The following is a 22,100-nucleotide window of genomic DNA, read 5'->3' as shown; positions in this document are numbered from 1 at the left end:
CACGAGATTATGGGCAGGTACTTGGATGACGCTGCTGATGACAATCACAGCGCCGCCCATAATCTCACGCCCATGGTAATAGGTAACGTGGTTCATATGGCCAGTGCTTGCGCATAACGGTGGAGGCAGAGTGAGAAGCGCGGGCACGAGATTATGGGCGGGTACTTGGATGACGCTGCTGATGACAATCACAGCGCCGCCCATAATCTCGCGCCCATGGTAATAGGTAACGTGGTTCATATGGCCAGTGCTTGCGCATAACGGTGGAGGCAGAGTGAGAAGCGCGGGCACGAGATTATGGGCAGGTACTTGGATGACGCTGCTGATGACAATCACAGCGCCGCCCATAATCTCGCGCCCATGGTAATAGGTAACGTGGTTCATATGGCCAGTGCTTGCGCATAACGGTGGAGGCAGAGTGAGAAGCGCGGGCACGAGATTATGGGCGGGTACTTGGATGACGCTGCTGATGACAATCACAGCGCCGCCCATAATCTCGCGCCCATGGTAATAGGTAACGTGGTTCATATGGCCAGTGCTTGCGCATAACGGTGGAGGCAGAGTGAGAAGCGCGGGCACGAGATTATGGGCGGGTACTTGGATGACGCTGCTGATGACAATCACAGCGCCGCCCATAATCTCGCGCCTGCGCAATCACCTCAAAAGCGTTCACACTTTGCACAGTGCTCACTCCCGCGAGAGTGGCACTGGGCATGCACAAAACTTCAGGAGGACAGTTACATGAGGAAGGCGTCCTCATGTATGGAAATGAGCAATGGGGGACGGCGTACAACGGCAGGAGGGGGAATAACGGACGCCAGGCAGCCCGCCCCCGTGACCATAAAAACAGATTTGCATACAAAAAGGTAAGACTTCATAAAGTATTATTTTAAGTCTCAATAGCAACAGGAACCTTTCCAGAATTCATCCCAGGAGCTGCAGAGGGGAATCTTTTATTTTTTTTGCTAAATTTCTGGTGACAGTTTCCCTTTAAAGGGAACCTATCAGGTGCAATCTGCACTCAGAGCCAGGAGCAGTTCTGGGTGTATATTGCTAATCCCTCCCTAACTGTCCCTGTATACACTAGCATAGATAAAGGCATCTATAGAAAAAGTATTTTTAAAGAGCTTATATCTTATGCTAATTAGCGCGGGGACTAGTCCCAAGGGCGTTACTTCACTTGGCTAGTCGGCTCACATAGCGTGTTAGTACTCACACAGGGGCGTAATAACATGCTAACATGCTATGCGAGCCGACTAGCCAAGTGAAGTAACGCCCTTGTGACTAGTCCCCGCGCTCATTAGCATAAGATATAAGATCTTTAAAAATATTTGTTCTTGATCTCTTTATCTATGCTAGTGTATACAGGGACGGTTAGGCAGGGATTAGCAATATGTACCCAGAACTGCTCCTGGCTCTGAGTGCATATTGCACCTGACAGGTTCACTTTAAAGGGAACCTGTCACCAGATTTGGGGCCTATAAGCTGCGGCCACCACCAGCAGGATCTTATGTACACATTCTAACATGCTGCATACCTCCCAACCGTCCCGGATACAGCGGGACTTTCACACTTTACGTTGTTTGTCCCGTTGCCACGGGCGGGACGGCCGGCTCCCGGGCTCCGCCCACCCACTCTCTCTCCGCCTCCCTGCTTTTCCCTCCTACCATCCTAGTAGACGTGGCATAGAGAGGAGCGCTGCCTGTGCTGCTGCTGGTACAGTAAACTAATCTCCCCAGCGCTGATTTCCCTCCCTCCCCCCTCACCCCCGGCCGGCCGCCTGTCTGTGCGGTCGGCCGGCCGCCTGTCTGTGCGGTCGGCCCGCCACCTGTCTGTGCGGGCGCCCCCCTGCCGCCTGTCTGTGCGGGCGCCCCCCGCCGCCTGTCTGTGCGGGCGGCCCGCCGCCTCATTCTGCGGGCGGCCGGCCGCCTCTCTCTGCGGGCGGCTGGCCGCCTCTCTGTGCGGGCGGCCCGCCGCCTGTCTGTGAAGGCGGCCGGCCGCCTGTCTGTGAAGGCGACCGGCCGCCTCACTGTGGCTGCCTGCGTGTCCGTGCTGGAGGCCCGCCGGCTGCCTGCGTGTCCGTGCTGGAGGCCCGCCGGCTGCCTGCGTGTCCGTGCTGGAGGCCCGCCGGCTGCCTGCGTGTCCGTGCTGGAGGCCCGCCGGCTGCCTGCGTGTCCGTGCTGGAGGCCCGCCGGCTGCCTGCGTGTCCGTGCTGGAGGCCCGCCGGCTGCCTGCGTGTCCATGCTGGAGGCCCGCCGGCTGCCTGCGTGTCCGTGCTGGAGGCCCGCCGGCTGCCTGCGTGTTTGTGCTGAATGGGTGTGGATGGGGAGTGGATATGGGCGTGACTGTGAAATGGGTGTGGTTAGGGGGCGTGGCCTAAAAATTTGCCGCGGCGCGCTAAGCGCGCCGCAAACTTTGTCCCTCTTTTCCTTCTTTAAAAGTTGGGAGGTATGGCCTATGGATGTCACCTGCTACTTTGTCATGTGCTGCCTAATGGAAAGGAGCCTTGTGAGCAAGGCCTTACTCCCTGCGACTTTTCTGCTGGTGTGCACGGCCCCGTGTGCTGCACAGTAACACTATGGACATCACCTGTGCTATCCGTGTCCTGGAACTCCGTCACCAGAGTCTGCAGGTACTGGAAGCGATCTGCGCCTGCGCACTGCCTGCCGCTCATCCTTCCCCGCAGCAGCCGAGCACCGGGACGGGGAACTAAGCAGTGACCTGAGCGGAAGTGATGCCACACTGACAGCGGAAGTAACGGACAGATTATCAAAAGACCTAAGAAGGGGGAAGATACAACAGGTTTAAACATATCGAACGTGAAGCGGTCTAATTACCATCATTTTTGTGTCTCTGAGCACTTCAGAAGCGCTGCAAAATGAGTACCCAATATGGCCGCTAGATGGCGCTGTAACACCGTATAGTACGCATAGGTAGTATACACGTAGGGTGACACCTAGAGGCCGCTGTGCCTCGCTACATCATTGCCTTACTGCTCTAGACCACTTGCTGCATGCATAGTGGGCTTTGTACAGGATTATTGCAGATAAATATCCACCTCTTGTCTTTCCTAACAAAGTATGCTCTACTTGGTTCTTTGTCACAAACCCCCTTGTGGATTCAATCTTATCTGTGCAATGATCCAGGGTTTGCCCCATTAATCTTGGCTACACACTGTCCCTATAGTAGTCACCCACCCTCTGTTGTGCTACTCTTGGAACTTCCTTGCACTGTCAGATTGGTGCCGGGATAGAGGGATACATGGATAGAGGGATACATAGATAGATAGAGGGATACATGGATAGAGGGATACATGGATAGAGGGATACATGGATAGAGGGATACATAGAGGGATAGATAGATAGAGGGATAGATATGTGCCGCGCCCGTGCCAGCAGCCTCCGCTGCTCGGATCCGGATCTACAGTACGGCTCGAGGGGTTCTGCGGACCTGGGGGACGTATGGGACGTATGTGTACGGCGATGGTAGTAAACTGTCTGTGACGCCACCCACGGTGTGTGGTGAGATGTAGCACCACCGCTGCTGTTATAGGGAGCCTGGGGGAGATGTGATGGCAGCTGGATGTTAACCCCTCCGTGGGTAGGGATGGATGCCCCAGGGCCCAGTGTCTCTGTGCTGAGGATGGTGATTGCAGGGGCCAGCACACCCGGCCAGGCCGGGGATGTTACTCATGGTCGAATAATACACACAAGTCCTGTGGTAAACCAAGGTGATGGTGGCCGGCTGCCGCAGACGGGTGTATTGGGTCCCACACCCGGGCTGGTAGTCCAAAGTCTTTCTCCTCTGCACTGTTCTGTTTTGTAATAGACTTCCTGGGGTGTAACGCAGGAGTCCGCTCCCGGTCCTCTGGTTGGGAGCCGTGCCCGTCTGACGCTGACCCGTGGGATATACAGGCCATGGTGGTGGTCCTATCCCTCTGTGGGTGGTTGTCTACTTTTCGGGACTTAAGGCCACTTTACACGCTACGACATCACTAGCAATTGCTAGTGTACCGCCCCACGGGCTCGGCTGCGACCGCCGAGCTGCTTGGATCCGTGCTCGTACGGTAGGTGGTGGCTCGAACCTCTCATGGACCCGGGGGTCACGTCGCTCTGCAAGGGAGTTGGCGCTACACGCGGGGACTTGACGGGGAAGTTCCACGGCCGGGGCCGCGGTGGTTTGGTTTGGGATGTAAGTTCGTGACGCCACCCACGGGTTGTGGTGAATAGATGGACACCACCGCTGCCGTTAACTAGGCCTCCCGGGGACGGTGTTGCGCAGCTTGGTGTTGACCCCTCCGTGGGTAGGGGAGTGATGGTGCCGGGGGAGGTGCTGAGGCGTGGGAGCGGCTGCGTGCTGATACGGTGCGGCGCGGTGCGTGGCCCGAAGGCACTAGTGTACTCACTATGACACAATACACTGGAGTATCTGGTAAACCAAACGGGGTGATGAACGGGGCCCGCAGCCGGCTGCAGCTTCTCCCAGAATAGGTTGGTGGTTTCCGCCTTTCTCCTGCACCTCTTTGTATGAATGTTTGACTCCTATGCCTAAGCAACAGTAGTCCCCTCCCCGACTGGTATATGCCGTAGGAGCCAGTTTGCCCACAGACGCTGGCCCTTTGGGTCTCTATGCCTTGGCGGTGGCTTTACCCTGTATGGTTGGGCTGTTGTCTTCTAACAGGTCTTGTGTGGGATAGGTCCTAAAGTCCAGTCCTCAATCAGTTGATTTGACTCAGCCCTCTCGGTTCAGGGCTTTGTACTGGGTCTGAGTACCCCTCCTGGTGCTCTGGTTTCCAATAGGTTCCCCGGTTCGGTACCGGCAGGCCACCGCCCGACCCCGGTCCCTACGGTTCCACCGGCTGTAATCCCAGCTCCTGCAGATGGCCACCACCGTCTGCCTCCTTGCCAAAGGTGACTAGGCTCCAACCCAGCCACCGGAGTAGTCTGTTGGCAGGCCTGGTCACAGGTCTGCCCTTGAACTCGACCTCTCTCCTTCACTGCCAAATTTCTCTCTTTTCCTTCTTTAAAAGTTGGGAGGTATGAGTCTCACCCCTCCTCAGTCCCCTCCACTCCTGCATGTCCGCGCGCTGTCTGTGCTCTAGACATATCAGCACAGTAGTGATGTCGCCGCTGTGCTGAAGAGAGCACAGACAGCGGGGCAGTGATGAGAAGCAGCGCTCCCTCTCATCAGCACTTTTAAATATATCGGCATCTGTGATGCCGGTATATTTGAATGTGCAATCCTGAGCAGGGGGCCCAATGCAAGAGCTGACACCATGGCAGCTGCAGGCAGGCCCCTCCCCCAGGTGACGGACCCCACAGCAGTGCAGGGGGAGGTTGTGGGCAGAGTACAGGGTGCGAGGAATATGTGGGAGGGTGCAGGGAAGGAGGGCGGGGACTCCACATACTGTACCCGCCCAGCAGGGCGGCAACATGCTGTTCCAGATTTGCATGTCAACATGGCCCTGCCCATGTTGACATGAAATGACCGGAAGCAGCAAAATCGCGGCAGGAGCGGTCACATGACCACTCTGAGCCGGGGGAGAGGGGCTGACAGCAGGGCAGGTAAGTGCTCACTATCTACTTACCTGCCCCAATGTAGCCCAATAGGGAAATAATAAAAAAAAAAGTCAAAATAAGCCGGATAACCCCTTTAATAACAGTTGACTAGTGGGTGTGTTGGACCCCTATGAATCTTATATTGATGTGCTTGGAGTACAAAAAGTTGTGAGAATACACAGTGTATTGCAGTTTGCTGTATATGGGGTTGCCTATGCTGACCATTGCTCATCACGAGAACACCCACGTATGGCAGCAGAAAGAAAATAGGTAGAACCAGCTCATCCAATCCTGAAGGAGACCACATTCATGGGACCGTGCACAGAGAAAGTTCAAGTTGGACAAACTATTAACGCAGATACCAAGGAGGAAAATCCAGCATACAAGTCCGAAATAGGGTTAAAAAAAAATCTCCATTTATTGAATATGCATTAAAAATATTTCTATGACGCCCTGTCCTATCAGGTCGTCACAGGATATTGTGCAATCTGCCCTTCTGTGCAATATCCACCTCCTCATTTGTTACAGGTCCCTAACCAAATAGTGTTGCCAAAGACCAGCTAATCGACATCCTAGGAACACTCTGCACCACACCCACCAGTGGATGGCCTGAGTGGAATAGGGTCACCCACTTTGGGGGTTGGTTAAGGGGAGGTCAGGAGTGTCAGGAGGGAGTCAGTTGAAGTTGGAGGTGAAAGAGAGAGGAGGTCAGGAGCTGGGCTCCTTGAAGTACTAGGTAGCAGACGTTAGTCTGGACCTGGTAGGAGCTGGACCCCCAGTCGCAAGGGATCGTGACAAGGGGCACGGCGTTGTCGTGGAGGACAGCCGGCGGCCTTGTACCATCACTGGGCTGGGACCAGGGCACGACGGGGTACGTGGACCCTAGGTCAGGGAGTAGCTTCAGGCAACCTGACTATTTACCCGACGAGAATGGAGCCTTTAAGATCCGCTCTCTACCCACTCCAAAAATCGGGGTACTAGCGCAACGAGGGGGATAGGATTTTCCACACATACGATCAAGAAATAACGTCTGGAACACCATTCTGTGTCTGAACTGGGTGCAAAAACTTAAAAAATCTACACTATATAGAGAGAAGGTATGCACACCAGTGACTATGTAGGGGGAAAGTTTCCCCTTTCCACACTTACGGTCCAGAAAATCCCAAGTGTGAACCCTGAGAGCAAGCTCCCCCAGTTAGCCATACTGGGGAGCGGTACCCGACTAGTTTCAGACTACAGGGACCAACCAGAGAGAAACAAGGTGCCATGGGAAAGGTCACAGATCAACAGGCGACGGCAATGGGACCCAGGTGTGCTCCCCCTCAGCTGCAGCAGTGTCCAGAACTTTGGTGTACTACAGTTGTCGGTGTCAGCGTTATTGGACTGTATGACAACGGAGGAAAGAGGGAGATAAATCCCTCCCTCTCCTCTGCAGCGCTGGCTCTGCCCTCCTCATCGCCGGCCACCCCCCCGCAGCTGTGGTCCGATTGTATGATATTGCGCCATGATACGTAAAGCTTGGGAATGAGTGAAATGTCTGATCGGTATATAAATGTGCAATCATAGAGTTCTGTGACACTGTGCTGCCCGCGTGAGCAGAATATCATGCGAGGATCGCAGTAGTCCCCGTGTGGCCTCGGCCTATAACAAACTCCATTTATGACACTCCGAGTAGGTGTTTGTATTGTTTTATTGATTTGCTTAATATACTGATCCTCACATTGGTCAGGGTCTTCTTGGTGGATGACCAGATACCTTCTTGGGAGTCTCTGATTTTTTTTTTTTTTTTTTTGTAGGTATGCAGCAAATGATGTGAATAACAAAAATAATAGTCTTCACGTTTAGAGTTGAGCGGATCCGGATCGGGTTGTCGCCGAAGTCCGGATCCGTAATCCGCGGCCATGTAAATCAATGGGGAGGAGAGAGAGGAGTGAGAGGAGAGGAAAAAAAAAAAAAACGGATCCTGATCGTGCACCCCGAATCCCGGGTACTGGTCGGACTCGGATCGGGCGCTCAAACCGTACGGATCCGGATTTTGCGGATTTGGGTCCGCTGAACACTATTCACGTTCAATAGTCCTTAAGCTAGAATGCTAACTGTGACCTAAGGTCCATTATACAGAATGCCGAATTTCCCTTTAATGGATTTCGCTCTCTGGCATAATGTTTACTTTCAGTGATAAGTTTGTCCTATGAATTCTGTCACCTGAGAACAAGGGAGTGGTTGAAGAGTGTACAATAAGCTTAGTCTAATAGCAAAGCCTGTTTTAAAACTTCACCCTTGATTGTGTCATTGGGGACCTAGCCGAAGATCCCCTGTGTCATTGTTACATCATCGTTACCTAAGGAAACTGGTTTCTGCTACTCAATTCCAGCATGCACAAAAGCCTTATATGCTAGGCAAAACATATTAACCCCTACCTACATGCCACTCTGATGATTAGCTTAAACCATAAGGAAAACGGCACTCAGTTGTTTTGTAGTGTTATTGTGCTGCCCCCGTGCCAGCAGCCGGCGCTGCTGCTCGGATCCGGGCCTTCAGGGGTGGTGGCTCGATGGTCTCCGGATCCAGGGGTCTCGCGGACACGCCGAATAAATGGGGAGACGTATATGTACGTGCTGGGCCGGATTAAGTTCGTGGCCACCCACGGTGTGTGGTGAGGTGGGACACCACCGCTGCTGTTACGGGGCACCCGGGGGAGATGTTGTGCAGCAAGTTATTAACCCCTCCGTGGGCAGGGATGGTAGCCCGGGACCTGGTTGGCGCGTGCAGGGGATGGCGACCGCAGAGGGTGCTGGTGTACTCACAGTTAGTAAAACACACAAGTCTCTGGTAAACCAAGGTGATGGTGGCTGGTGCCGCGGCCGGTTGCGTTCTGGCCCCCCACCCGGCTGGTGGTCTCTATCTTTTTCCTGCACTGGTTTTAAGTAGAAATTACTTCCCAGTTTGAAACGTAGGAGTCCGCTCCCAGGTGGATGTGGCCTAAGGAGCTGTGCCCACAGACGCTGACCCGTGGGATCTATGGGCCCTGGCGGTGACCTCTTATCCCTAATCGGTGGGCTGTTGTCTTCTATGAGGGACTTTGGGTGAGACAGGACCTTTAGTTCTAGCCTCAATCGGTTAATTAACCAGCTCCAGTTGGTTCTGGTCCTGGCTTCAGGGTCTGAGTACCCCCCCTCTGTGCTACGGTTTCTAAGTCGGTTCCCCGTGTCGGTACCGGCGGGCTACAACCCTGGCCCAGTCCACCTCGGTTCTGCCGAGCCATCTTCCCATCTCCTGCTGACTGAGACCACCGTCTGCCTCCTAGCTAGTGGCACCAGGGCTCCTACCCTGGTACCGTTCAACATGGACTTCACTGCTGGAGCTACCCCTAGCTCCAGCCCACACTCCTCTCCAAACTGAACTTCAGACTAATCTGAACTTGACTGCCTGTTTTCCCGCCCTGGGCTGTCTAGACCCCTGGATGGGCGTGTTCCAACCGCCTGGTCACGCCCACTGGTGTGTCTATCTTTCCCCAAGGGGGGGTGACTAGGGTTTTTTGGTTGGCTGTGTGTTTCCTAATGAGGGAACGGTGTTATGCAGGGGCCTAACTGTGACTACCTGGTTTTGCCAGGGAGTCACATTATTTTTAAGCTATGTGGGGCATTTGCCCACATTGTTTTTTTGTGTGCTTGTGGCAGGAAAAAGCAGCTAAAAAAACCAAAACACTTTTTTTATTGCGTTTGCACGTTTTCTCCTGCTTCTGTTTGTGCTTTTTTTTTTATTTTAAGTAAAGGCTGTTGCGTGGGTTCAGGTGCTGTACTTGGGTCTCCTGCTGATGTTACAGCCGGGACCTGGATCTCTCTGCCTGGATCCCGGCAGTTTAACCCCCTGAATGCTGTGATCGCAGCATTCAGAAGGCAGGTAGAAGAATTGCTTATGTCTCTCTAGTGGATCGGGTCTCTGTAATGCAGTCACAAGGACCCGATCGCTGCCATAGTAACCCTGGGTCATCACAATGACGACCCCAGGTTACAAAGCTACAGAGAGCCTCACACACCATGCTGTATGCACGGTGTGTGGAACGAAGTGCTGCACTATAATCCCGTGAAGCGATAAAGCACTGCAGGGAATTATAGAAACGCAGAAAAAAAAAAAACAAACCCCCCCACCCCCAAAAAAAGCCCCCCAAACAAAACAAAAAAAAAATTGCAGAAACAAATGACAGGATGCTACTTTTTCAGCAACAAAATCTGCAAGGAAAAAAGAAGCAGTGTGTGCACAGCAAGTCACGATTCTCAGACTTTGCTGGGATGATTTTTCCTTGCTTTTATAGATTAAAATAAGCAAGGATAAACGCATAAAAAAAAAAATCAAAACGCAGAAAAGCCACATGGGCACATACAAAATCTGATAACTGTATTGTGTATGTTTTATCATGGTGGCAATGTTATAGTAAGGCTAAGTTCACATTTCCGTTGTTTTGTATCAGTCACATGCGTCGCTTGACGCATGTGACTGATGCGTTGTACAACGGGTGACAACGGATGACAAAGAAAAGAATTTCATTGTCGGACTCCGTTGTGTGCGGGAGGGGGCGGAGCCGAGCGGGGGGGGCGGAGCCAGGTGCTGAGGATGTCAGTGGCAGTGCTGCGGTCTGCATGGCTGGGGACAGGTGAGAGTGTGAGTGAGTGTTGTGAGTGTGTGTGTGTGTGTGTGTGTACACATGCAGAGTGCGGGAGGGGGCGGAGCCGAGCGGGGGGCGGAGCCAGGCGCTGAGGATGTCAGTGGCAGTGCTGCGGTTTGCATGGCTGGGGACAGGTGAGTGTGTGAGTGAGTGATGTGAGTGTGTGTACATGTGCGGAGTGCGGGAGGGGGCGGGGCCGAGCGGGGAAGTGTCGGCCACCCTGCACACGTAACCAGACTAAATATCGGGTAAAGCAAAGCACCCGATGTTTACCTTGGTTACCCAATATTTACCTTGGTTACGGGCGTACACCGCTTAGCGCTGGCTCCTTGCACCGTAACCAGGGTAAATATCGGGTAACCAAGCAAAGCTGGTGACATGTGCAGGGAGCTAGAGAGCATGCGCAGCGAAATCCGACGGATTGCACTGCTCAAAAAACGTTACATGCTGCGTTCCTCCCGCCCAGCGGTCAGTCGTTCCACGACTGATCAGTCGGGCGGAGGGTGCAACGCAGCATCATCAGTCACAATCCGCCGCTCATACAAGTCTATAGGAACAACGGAATTCCGCTAAACGGATTCCGTTGTTTACCAGAGCAGCGGATTGTGACTGATACAATTTAACGGAAGTGTGAACCTAGCCTAAGACAAAAGTATGTTAAAGATCCAGTTCACACTTAAGGGTGCTTTACACGCTGCGACATTGCTAGCGATCTCATTAGCGACATGACACGCCAGATTGCAGATGCGATCTGGCGGGTCACATCGCTAACAAGATCGCTAGCAATGTCGCAGTGTGTAAAGCACCCTTTAGGCATGCAGTGGTTTGCCTTGGAAAATGTCATTAGTAGGCATAAGTTACTAACATCATAGTTACAGTAGAAGCGATTTTAAGAGAACCTGGTTGAAACTCTTAACTACTGTACATTTGTACTGCATTTTTTATACAGTGTAAAGAACCTCTGATGTGTTTTATCAAATCCTTATAGGCTTCTAATGCGATTTAGCCAAATTTAAAACTAAAATTTTAGTGGACAGTGGGCCATTTAGACAAGCCAATAATAAGGGACCATTTGTTTTCAATTAATCAGGATGTTTAAGCATACTGGCAATCACCTGACGAACTAACAAAATAATATTAGCAGTACACATTTCATTGTTCTAATTAGTTTGAAAACTCCATATGCAAATGAGAGAGCTTTGGTGCACCATTGGTGTAGTCAAAAGCTTGCTGTATCATTATTATTTATTGATAGAGCACCATTGATTCCATGGTGCTGTACATGAGAGGGGGTTACATACAGAATAAATATACAAGTTTCAATAGACAGACTAGTACAGAGGGAAGAGGGCCCTGCCCTTGCGGGCTTACATTCTGCCTTCCCTTCGATTTGCAGACTGGAACAGATCACTGACTGACAGTGCAAGATATGTAATGAGCAGCATTAAACCTGTCACCACTTTTTAGCCTATAAGCTGCAGCCACCACCAGTGAGCTCTTATATACAGCATGTTAGAATACGGGTCCGACGTCATACACACTCGCTGGCATTCAGGTCCTGAGCATGCACTTTGATTTGACCTGAGCAGGGCAGATCAAAGTATTGTCTTGCGCCTGCGCAGGACCGGCGAGTGAATGACGTAGCCGCGTCATCCACACAGGTGTCAGAAAAAGGATGAAGATGGCCGAAAGAGGAGGCGCCGGCACCGGACAACGGAGATGCCCGTAAGGCAGACAGTGGGACCGTTAGATAAGTATTATAAAGTGTTTTTTAGGTTATACCCCTGGCCTGTGCTCTTATATACAGCATGTTAGAATGCTGTATGTAAGAGCCCGGTGGTGGTGGCCGCAGCTTATAAGCCAAAAAAGTGGTGACAGGTTCCCTTTAAAGGAGGAAAAAGGAAGAGATCAGTTTTGTGCTCCTCTTGTCTTCATGGCATGCGCAAAATAGGCTAATGTATATTATTGACCTATTCTGTGAAGCTCTGAATACAGTAGGAATACATATCCTCTCTAAAGACGTTTCCTACACTTCTGGGTATATTCAGTGTAGTGAGCGGAGGCTGCTGTCAGAATGTATTGATGTTGATGAAAGGGTGCCCCCCCCCTCTACTGTGTGTGCTACTCTGTCTCCTTCATAGACCATGTTTATGTGCAGTGCAACAGTTAGTGTTCGAGCAGCGCTTGCCCTTGCCAAGCGTGTGCTGTCAGTTTACATACTGAACAGTTCCGTGACTCTGAGAGGCGTAATAGTACACCAGCTCTTGGCCACACCAACGGTGCACCAAAGCCCGTTCATTTGCATATGGAATATATATAGTTTTGAAACTAATTACAACAATAAAATGTTTACTGCTTACATGATCTCTATAGGGGCCTAGCCCCTATATATTTGTTTTTCTAGTTTAGTTTAAATTTCGGGGCGTGACTGATTCGCTTTAAAAATCATCATTAGCTGCACATCGCCCCATGTAACCATGTAAAGAGATTATGTGCTACCGATAATATGGTATTCTATGGGCAGAGAAGGATCAAGGATCATAGTAATGATTAGAGATGAGCGAACCGGTCGCGGTTCGGCTCGAGTTCGGTTCGCCGAACGGAGGTCTGGTTCGAGTTCGGTTCGGCGAACCACTCGAACCACATAGGAAACAATGGGAGGCAATCACAAACACAATAAAACGCATTATAAATGTACACATACAGTTAATAAACATTGCCATAACACTTACCTGTCCCCGGGATGCGTCCTGCACTCTGTCTCCCGCAGCTTTTCCATCGGTAATCGCTGCGTCCTCCGGAATAAAAATAAAAAAAATATTAAAAAATGCTTCCCAGGATTTTCCATTGCCAGGGAAGGTAACACCAAGCAGTGGGGGTTAGCAGCCAGTAGCTGCTCGAATTACCCCTAGCTAGCAATACAAAAAATGCAGCGGGAGCCCATATATATTTTTTTTAATTATTTATTTAAATAACTAAAAACAAAATGGGCTTCCCTGTATTTTGATTGCCTGACATCACAGGGCTGTAAAAATAATTCTTTAAAAAAACAAAAAAAAAGACGTAGCGCTCCGCGGTATTTTTGATTCTCAGTGCAGATAAAGCAGACAGCTACGGGTTGCCACCCCCATCTGCCTGGCGTTACCTTGACTGGCAATCAAAATACAGGGAAGCCCATTAATTTTTTTTATTTAAAAAATAGTTAAAAAAAAAAAAAAAAAGACGTTGGGTCCCCCCATTTTTGATAGCCAGCTAGGGTAAAGCAGACGGCTGTAGCCTGAAAACCACAGCTGGCAGCTTTACCGTGGTTGGGGATGCAATGGTCACCCCAGGCTCTTTTTTTATAATTATTTTATAAATCTTAATAATTACAAAAAAAAGTAGGGTCCCCCCCAAATTGGATCACCAGCCAAGGTAAAGCGGACAGCTGTGGTCTGGTATTCTCAGGGTGGGAAGGTCCATAGTTATTGGTCCTTCACAGCCTTAAAATAGCAGGCCGCAGGCACCCCAGAATTGGCGCATCCACTAGATGCACCAATCCTGGGGCTTCACCCCAGCTCATCCCGTGCCCTGTTGCGGTGGCAAACGGGGTAATAAATGGGGTTGATACTAGCTGTAAGGTCACCTGACATCAAGCCCAGCAGTTTGTGATGTCATGGCGTCTATCAGATACCCGACATCACAAACTGTCAGCACTAACAAAACAAAGACGAAAGAAAAAAAAGTATTTGAAAAAACACTCCCCAAAACATTCCCTCTTTCACCAATTTATTGTAAAGGAAAAAAAATAAGGGGGTCCCACGATGACTCTGGACCATCTAGAATATGGGGGCACACGCTCAGGGAACGTGTCCCCCATTTTCTAGGAGTGCAGACCCTCCATGTGAGGAGTGTGGGTGCAATGAATCTGCACCCACTCTCCCCGGGTCCACAGCAGCAGAGTCCATGTCGTAACTGTTGCTACCAAAGCTGCAATGCGCTGCTCATGAGGTAAGGGCATGCCTAATCAGGAGAACTATTCTACATTTCCAAATATTGGTATTTGCTGATATTATTGCTATTCCACCTACTATATATTGGGGATAGGATCTTGGAGATGGAATACCCCTTTAAGTCCAGTTATCCAGCTGAATGAATACTAAACAACAGAGCTCGCTATTTAGACATGTTTTCTTGTGGCGTATAACGAACTCTCATGTTTGGTAGTCGTTCAGCAGGGCAACAGAAATAGCAAATCCCTCCATTTGTAAATGTAATATAGCTCTCCTGATCAACTATGTTCCTTACCTCATGAGCAGGGCATTGCAGTAGCTTACACATGCATGGTTACCACCACTCTCTGTGTCTGAACACAGGAAGCTGAGCTGACAGCCGTTCTGTGCATGCGGCAGCGTTTATTGTGAAGGAGGGGGCCGAGGGGGATCAATGCTGCACAGGTACCGTGGGACACCGGGGAACACCGGTGGGATTATAGGGGGTGACCTGGCAGGGCCTGGGGAGGAGTTTTCTGTCGCATGTGTCATGGCACATGCGACAGAAATCAGAGGAGTAGGGTGAATGCGGCCGGCGCGCTGCAGTGCGCGTGGCCATCTTGGATTTTCGGGAGGGGGTCGGGGGGGGGGGGGTACTTTGGCGTCATCGGGGGACCGGAGGGGACTTGGGAGGAGATTTATCTCCCATCTGACATGTTTGTTCATGCCAGATGGGAGATAAATAATTTTTTACCGGCGCTGTCATTTACTGTAACATGATCACTGGTATACGGTGTATACTGGTAATCACGTGAGCGGGGACCGGAAAAACCGACCTGAATCATTATCTCCAGGGTCTCAGCTAGCCCTAAAACCCCGGAGATTTTCTGACGCTGGGTGGCACTATTCACTTATTTCTGCCTGCTGGGCTACATTCACACAATCGATCCGTTTTTGCGGTCCGCAAAAAACGGTCTTTTTTTCACGGGTGCATCCGTGTGGCATCCATTTCCGTTCCGTATTGTTAGGTCCGGGTGGTGGATCCACTGGGCCGTGCACCCCACCGGAGGCCTGGGTGCACATTAGCCGGAGCACTAGCGTGGCAGGGACTGCGTCCCACAGGGGACGGGTAGAACAGTCACTGGGGCTTCAGAGTTCCTGGAGACAGCGCAGGAATCCGGCACAGGTGCCGGGTAGGAATGTCAGGCAATAGTATTGATCACAGGACACGGCACAAGGGGGACCTGAGCACCTAGCTTTCAAGACAAGGCTTACAAGACACGTTGGTCAGGCCCCGCCCACATGGCAAGGCCAGTCTTAGGCTATGTGCGCACTAGGCGTTTTTGCCGCGTTTTTAGCGGCGTTTTTTACCGCGTTTTTGTGCTGAAAACGCAGTGACATTGCTTCCCCAGCAATGTCAATGGGTTTTCAGAAGTGCTGTCCTCACACAGCGTTTTTTTTTAGCTGCGTTTTTGTGGTGACCACAAAAACGCAGCATGTCAATTATTTCTGCGTTTTCCACTGCGTTTTTCACTCATTGAATTCAATGAGATGTTAAAAACGCAATGAATAACGCATATAGCCGCGTTTCTATGACTAAAAACGCAGCTATACACGCAAGGGGTGGGCACTACAGTGACGTGTACAGGAAGAGGATTCCTTCTGTTGGTAAACACAGAAGCAGGAATCCTCCCGGTACCGTCACCGCTGCCTTCACCTCCCGTCCTGTGCATGTCAGCTCCGTGCGGCGCCATGTCTGGGCGGGAGGTGGAGGCAGCGGCGAAAAACAAAGTGAACAGTAGAAAAAAAAAAATGTCATATACTCACCTGTCCGCAGGGTCCGGTGCCATGCCCGCTCCCAGCTCCTCCCGGTCCCGCCGCTCCGGCTGTGTGCAGTCTCCCCGGGGCAGGACCTTGCTTGCAGGACCTGGCTGTGGATCACCTGATGCAGTCACCTGACGCATCAGCTGATCGTAGTCTCGCCGGCTTTTTCGGCCGGCTATCAGCTGATCCTGCTGTCAGGGGACTTCATCAGCTGATCACCGGCAGCTCTTGCAGCGATCGTATAGGATCAGACTCCTGTCCAATCGATCGCTCCAGGAGCTGCCGGTAATCAGCACATAAGTGAGTATGTATTTTTTTTTTTTTTTTCTACTGATGCATCTGCTGATTGTATAAACAGCTTTTATACAATCAGCTGATGTATGATGTGATTCAGGCACTTGATCCTGACACATCATCTGATCGCTTTGCCTTCCAGCAAACCGATCAGATGATATTGGATCCTGATTGGACGGCGCGGGACCCTGACCCAGGATTACTGCGGAGGGGGGTTTATTTCAATAAAGATGGAGTCACTAATTGTGTTGTGTTTTATTTCTAATAAAAATATTTTTCTCTGTGTTGTGTTTTTTTTTTATCATTACTAGAAATTCATGGTGGCCATGTCTAATATTGGCGTGACACCATGAATTTCGGGCTTAGGGCCAGCTGATAATATACAGCTAGCCCTAACTCCATTATTACCCGGCTAGCCACCCGGCTTCAGGGCAGCTGGAAGAGTTGGATACAGCGCCAGAAGATGGCGCTTCTATGAAAGCGCCATTTTCTGGGGTGGCTGCGGACTGCAATTCGCAGTGGGGGTGCCCAGAAAGCATGGGCACCCTGCACTGTGGATTCCAATCCCCAGCTGCCTAGTTGTACCCGGCTGGACTCAAAAATTAGGCGAAGCCCACGTCATTTTTTTTTTTAATTATTTCATGAAATAATTAAAAAAAAAAGGGCTTCTCTATATTTTTGGTTCCCAGCCGGGTACAAATAGGCAGCTGGGGGTTGGGGGCAGCCCGTACCTGCCTGCTGTACCCGGCTAGCATACAAAAATATGGCGAAGCCCATGTCATTTTTTTTTTCTTTTTGGGCAAAAAACTGCATACAGTCCTGGATGGAGGATGCTGAGACTTGTAGTTCTGCAGCTGCTGTCTGCTCTCCTGCATACACTAGTGAATGGAGGATGCTGAGACTTGTAGTTCTGCAGCTGCTGTCTGCTCTCCTCCATACACTAGTGAATGGAGGATGCTGAGACTTGTAGTTCTGCAGCTGCTGTCTGCTCTCCTCCATACACTAGTGAATGGAGGATGCTGAGACTTGTAGTTCTGCAGCTGCTGTCTGCTCTCCTGCATACACTAGTTCTGCAGCTGTCTGCTCTCCTGCATACAATGAACATTTTGAAGAAGGAAATGACATCAGACCTTTTTTTTTTTTTTTTTTTTCATCAACAATCTTTAATGGCATTGTGCACTGATTAAAAACGCAGTGAGCAAAAACGCAGCAAAAAACGCACCAAATCGCGGTAAAAACGCATGCGTTTTTGCCGCGTTTTTTTAGCCGCGGGTGCGTTTTTTAGACAAAAACGCACATAAAAACGCAGCGTGAAAAAAACGCCTAGTGCGCACATAGCCTTAGGCTATGTCCGCACGTTGCTTTTTACCTGCTTTTTTGCTGCTTTTTCAACTGCAGCGTTTAATGCCAAAATGGTTGTGTTCTGCTTTTCAAGCAAAGTCTATGGGAATTTGGGTTTCTTGTCCGCACTATGCAGTTCAAACTGCAGCCTTTTTATTGCAGAACTTTGGTCAAAAACTCAGCTTTTCAAAGAAGCAACATGTCAATTGTTTTTGCCATTTGGGTTTTGCACTGCAAAGCTGAGTTTTTGACCAAAGTTCTGCAACAAAAAGGCTGCAGTTTGAACTGCATAGTGCGGACAAGAAACCCAAATTCCCATAGACTTTGCTTGAAAAGCAGAACACAACCATTTTGGCATTAAACGCTGCAGTTGAAAAAGCAGCAAAAAAGCAGGTAAAAAGCAACGTGCAGACATAGCCTTATATACCCAGCACAGCCTCATGTCATATCCTGCTGCAGCAGTGCTGGGCCCATAAGACCAGGTGAGTGGGCGCGGCCCGACCCCATACAGAATCATGAGTCAGACACATGAGACTGGGGATAGGACACAGGAAAGCACGAGCGGGAGTGGCAGCCGTGACCGGTGGACACGTGGACCGGATCAGTGGGTAAGGAGCAGTGCTGTGCAGGTGCGACCGGATCAGTGGGTAAGGAGTGGTGCCGGGATGGTGCGACCGGATCAGTGGGTAAGGAGCGGTGCCGAGGCATCGGGAGCGTGACACGTATACGGTCCATATGTCATCTGTGTCATCCATGCGCCTTCCGTTTTTTTGGCGTACTGCCAAAAAACTGAAGGAGGGAAAATACATAAATTTACCCAGGACTGCCAGGACCCAACCACCACCATTTTCCCCCCTAGAAAGACACAACACCGCTCTCTTATAAATTAAATACTTTTATTTAAATTTTTCCATTTTGGAGAGAGGCATGGGGAAAAACCACTCTCATCTTTTGGCATAAAATTTGGTCGCAGCTTTTAACCAGGCATTAACTTGCCAACATCACGGGGTTCAGGTAAATGTACCGCCTTCCGGCCGTCCGGCGCGGGTATTTCACCACCACTTTTCCTACCCCTTCCGCCAAGGAGCAGCACAGCGCCAGCAAGCTGCGACCCCCCCAAAAACTAAAATACCTGAGCCGTCCCAGGTATTTCCGCAACCACCATATCCATAACATCATCATTTGGGATGTACCCATCCAAGCTTAAGGACAGCCAAATATTGCCTTCTAGCTGGCGATGCCAGACCAACAACCTTTTTTTTTTTTTTTTTAAACACTTTATTAACAGCACAACTTGGGTAGTCCCTGAACGACCATGCGCCAGGAGAGATCCATATTATCACATTCTTCCTTAGCTCCATGCCCCCTGTGCCAGAGGGTTACCTTCGACCGGATCGTTGTAACACTCCGAACGAAAACAGGGAAACTTGTACCTCTATGACCAGATAAGGGTAAGAGGCCTAGCTAGACGGCCTTGGACCAGCTACATGAAGCCTATGTGTATCACCGAGTCGGTTGGAGAAAAGAGAGCTCACGCAATCTTGATCGCCTCTGATAGACCCACGGCTGAGCCAAGCTCCGGCAACCTCTCCAATTACATCCACTGTAAAGGGAACAAAGGACCGACCACCAAGGCGAAGAGGCGAAGATCCGCTCTCCTCGCAGCCAACATATATGGAAGTAACCTCGAACCCAGTCACTAGGCCGACTTGGATCTGAAAGGAAAAACACTGTCAGAACAGAGAATTCTCGTAACCATCAAACACCTCTTCTCTCCAAGGTGGTACTGGCAAAACCCAAAACCCCCCCTTTTTTTTTTTTTTTTAATAAATAAACCACTCACAATCATGTCATTTTACATTAGCCCTGTACGCTGTTCTGAATCTTCCTACGGGTCTAATAAAACCCGATTTCAAAACCAACTCAGTCCTGACTTCCCTCATAATGCATTTCAATTGCAGTCACCTAATCCACTGAAACTGTGCTCATGTATGCTGGCCCCTGAAGCCTTGGAACACCCCAACTCTGGGAGAGTACGTACCGGGTACCACAGCTGGCAAACGCCAAAATAACCAGGAACCATCGCATTACCAACCAAAACAAGCCCACAAAAAGGAGGACTAACTCCGTGACGCTAAAATGAAGGGCCGTCGTCGTGGGTAAAAACTGGTCCCATCACACCCGCTCGCCTAATAGACATGACCGACACCGTCGTGACACCCGCCGAGTGAGGGCAAAAAGATCCAAAAACATCAATGTATAGATTTGCAATGGGGGGAGGGGGGGGACAATCCAAACCCCCCCTTTTTTTTTTTTTTTTTTTAAACAATCTACGGCTAGATAAGAATAGGCCTACTGTGATCCACCCGCTTGCCGCTAATCATCCAACCCTTCAATACCTTACACCCCACAAGACCCTCATCGCTTCAGTACCGTTCCACAATTTAAAATGGAAGACCGACCTCGTAACAGGTTGCTTGCAACCGAAAATGGTGCACGTTCGCTGAATACTGCAGGGTGTGTATTACTAGAGGGTGGCTTGGAAAATCGTCACGCACATCAACCACCGGAGCAACACCCGCTGCATAACGTACCATAGAACCGTCAGGTCAATGCAAAATGGGGGCCCGGATCATAGGCCTAACATCACCGAACACCCCACCATCTAGCTGAGAACTCCAAGCCTTGATCCTGCTGGTGGGTGGAGTTACCAAAATACCTGAGATTGGGATTGCAATAGGGTGAGCGATACTAACCCGGAAACCAGATGCCTGTTTTGCCTTCGACCCTGCGTTGACCCATAGGCATTCCAAGCCACAAAAAAAAAACCTAATCAGCCTGATTACTTATTTGAGGAAGGAGCTGTAGTTGGTTAAGGCTTTTACCCACCGGCATCGTCGCACCACTGGTCATCCTCCTATTTCCCAGTCCACCCCCCCTTTTGTTTAGCTGGAACCTAAATAGGGGGAATCAAAGTTAGGTTACCGGACCATGCCCGCCGGGCCCAGCATAAGGAGCTTTTTTTTTTTTATATATATATATAAACACTTTGTATTGCAAATAATCCCAAACAGCTGGCCCTGCAATGCCGGAAATACTCCACCTACAAGTCTGTCTGTTCCAGCTCTCGAAACTATTATGGCAGGGCACCGTGGCTCAGTGGCTAGCTGCAGCCCTGCAGCGCTGGGGTCCTGGGCCCAAATCCCATCAAGGACACCATCCGCAAGGAACCTGCACGTTCTCCCAGTGTCTGCGTGGGTCTCCTCCGGGCACTCCGGCCTCCTCCCACACCCCAAAAAACATACAGGTAGGGAATCCAGACCGTAAGCCCCAATGGGGACAGCGTCCCCAATCCATGCAAAGCACAGCCGAATATGTGATCGCTATATAAAATAAAGGTTTTCGTTTGTTTGTTTTTTGTTTTTTTTTTTTAATTGGCAATTGCCCATATCCTGATTCCATGTTACGGAACACAAGTTAGAACTTACCGCTCCTGAGGTTGGACACATGAACCAAAAACCCGGGTCACCAAACATTACCACTTAGTAATACCCTTGGTAGCCAGGGTAAAGGCACCTGGGAAAAACTAATGCCGTAGACATGCCTTACAAAGTTAAAGCATTCCCTGTGGGTTCCCAGAGATGGAGTGTAGAGCGTCCAGGTAACGGGTAATAGTGAATAAAACTGTCTCCATGTGGCCAAGCATTCCGAATAGAGGCAAATCCTATAAGAGGTTTTTTTTTTTTTAATATATATATATATATATATATATATATATATATATATATAAAATACAATTGCTTCAAATAATATATTTAGTCGGCACCCTCTATCGTATAATATTAGAATAATCTCCGTCTGGTAAAACATTGGATAGCCATTTGTCAGTTATATGCACCTGGGATAAAGAATAAAATTGATTTGATTTTTTTTTTTTTGAGGGGATATTCATGTGGACATAATTAATCAGGAAATGTTATGGACATAATTATGCAATTAAATAAAATATAAAGATGCAAATTTTGCACATCACTTGCTCATTTTGTCCGTTAAGATGAAACACAAACCAGCAACGAAAAGGTACCAAACCTTCAACTTTTCAGCTACAGCACTAAGTTATCATGGAGATCCCATTTTCATGCATAAATACCTGTTTGTATAAAGGACTGGCACAAGACTTTTTAAAATAAATAGGAAAGGGTTTTTTACAGTTAGAGCAGTCAGGTTGTGGAATGCCGACCACAGTATTCAGCAATGGCAGATACTACAACTGCCTTTAATATCAGGGTGGGAGATTTCCACAGTCCACCCATGGTGTTGGTCATACCTAACTCAGTAGGAAGAATGTAGAATTGGGTGGTAATCCTGTTTCCTGGTGACATCATGTTACCCCTCCCCTTGGGCACTTATCCCACCCACAATCCCACATAATGGTACTTACCAGAA

At 49.9% G+C, this 22,100-nt stretch overlaps 1 protein-coding gene across 1 annotated transcript in view; it reads right to left on the bottom strand.

Moving 5' to 3' along the window:
* The window catches only part of ARMC7 (armadillo repeat containing 7), a 32,621-nt gene extending 16,519 nt beyond the window's left edge, over window positions 1–16,102 (bottom strand). The window contains exons 1-3 of the mRNA XM_075347486.1: window positions 16,023–16,102; window positions 12,957–13,019; window positions 2,590–2,778 (exon numbers count right to left, since the gene is read on the bottom strand). Coding sequence (XP_075203601.1) covers window positions 2,590–2,674 — 85 coding nt within the window. The 5' untranslated portion in view covers window positions 2,675–2,778; window positions 12,957–13,019; window positions 16,023–16,102. The remainder of the gene's footprint in view (window positions 1–2,589; window positions 2,779–12,956; window positions 13,020–16,022) is intronic.
* Window positions 16,103–22,100: the final 5,998 nt, after the last annotated feature.

This window comes from Anomaloglossus baeobatrachus, chromosome 5 (assembly GCF_048569485.1).
Source record: "Anomaloglossus baeobatrachus isolate aAnoBae1 chromosome 5, aAnoBae1.hap1, whole genome shotgun sequence".
Classification (NCBI taxonomy): domain Eukaryota; kingdom Metazoa; phylum Chordata; class Amphibia; order Anura; family Aromobatidae; genus Anomaloglossus; species Anomaloglossus baeobatrachus.
Note: the sequence above shows the minus strand (reverse complement) of the source record. Positions and strands in the feature narration are given on the sequence as shown.